The 1000-nt window shown below is 41.2% G+C and overlaps 1 protein-coding gene across 1 annotated transcript; it reads left to right on the top strand.

Moving 5' to 3' along the window:
* Nucleotides 1–82: 82 nt before the first annotated feature.
* LOC119188509 (sodium/potassium-transporting ATPase subunit alpha-like) lies at nt 83–994 on the top strand (the record flags this gene model as incomplete). Its single annotated transcript, XM_037447188.1, has 3 exons — nt 83–253; nt 489–710; nt 791–994. Coding segments are annotated over 3 exons (597 nt in total), but the record flags the coding sequence as incomplete, so codon positions are not given.
* Between the last annotated feature and the right edge of the window lie 6 nt (nt 995–1000).

Genomic DNA, 1000 nt, shown 5'->3' with positions numbered 1-1000 from the left:
CTTGATAGGAAATCCCTTGAAATTAATGTAATTTTTCACCCAATAGAATTCCTGTTATGTACATCATGATGTTTGGTTACAGGGCCTTAGTCACGCAAAAGCGAAAGAGAATCTCGAACAGGACGGTCCAAACGCACTCACACCACCCAAACAGACACCCGAATGGGTGAAGTTTTGTAAAAATCTGTTTGGTGGCTTCGCATTATTACTATGGATTGGTGCTATTCTTTGCTTTATTGCATATGGAATCCAGGTAAGTTAATAAGCATGTCAATCCATTACATATAGCGTTATCAACGAAAAATATAATTGCGCAATAAAATAATCCTCACATAAGACAGCCTACCACGATGGACTCCTTTGGGTGAATATTCCCTGTACAAATAAAATTCTTTTACTTAATTTATACCATCATCACTTAACAAACGAAAACATCAATGAATTGGCTGGTCTGATCATCAGTATAAACTGAAGTTTTTGTCTTCCAGGCGAGTACCGTAGAAGAACCCTCCGATGATAACTTGTACCTTGGCATTGTATTGGCGGCTGTCGTGATCGTTACGGGTATATTCTCATACTACCAGGAAAGCAAGTCATCTAAAATTATGGAATCGTTCAAAAACATGGTCCCCCAGTTTGCCACCGTCATCCGCGAAGGCGAAAAGCTCACTCTCCGCGCTGAAGATTTGGTACTTGGTGATATTGTTGAAGTAAGTAATTGATATTGTAAGGTAAATGTAGTAAAATTTTCACAAGGGTCGGTTGTTACAAAGGATTTATATAATCACAGGTGAAATTTGGTGATCGTATCCCAGCTGATGTCCGCATCATTGAGGCGCGAGGATTCAAGGTGGACAACTCCAGTTTAACTGGCGAGTCTGAACCCCAGTCGCGAGGACCTGAATTCACTAACGAGAACCCACTGGAAACCAAGAATCTGGCATTCTTCTCTACCAACGCCGTTGAGGGAACTGCGAAGGGAATCGTTATCTGCTGTGGT

The sequence above is a fragment of the Manduca sexta genome, unplaced genomic scaffold (assembly GCF_014839805.1).
Source record: "Manduca sexta isolate Smith_Timp_Sample1 unplaced genomic scaffold, JHU_Msex_v1.0 HiC_scaffold_644, whole genome shotgun sequence".
NCBI lineage: Eukaryota > Metazoa > Arthropoda > Insecta > Lepidoptera > Sphingidae > Manduca > Manduca sexta.
Note: the sequence above shows the minus strand (reverse complement) of the source record. Positions and strands in the feature narration are given on the sequence as shown.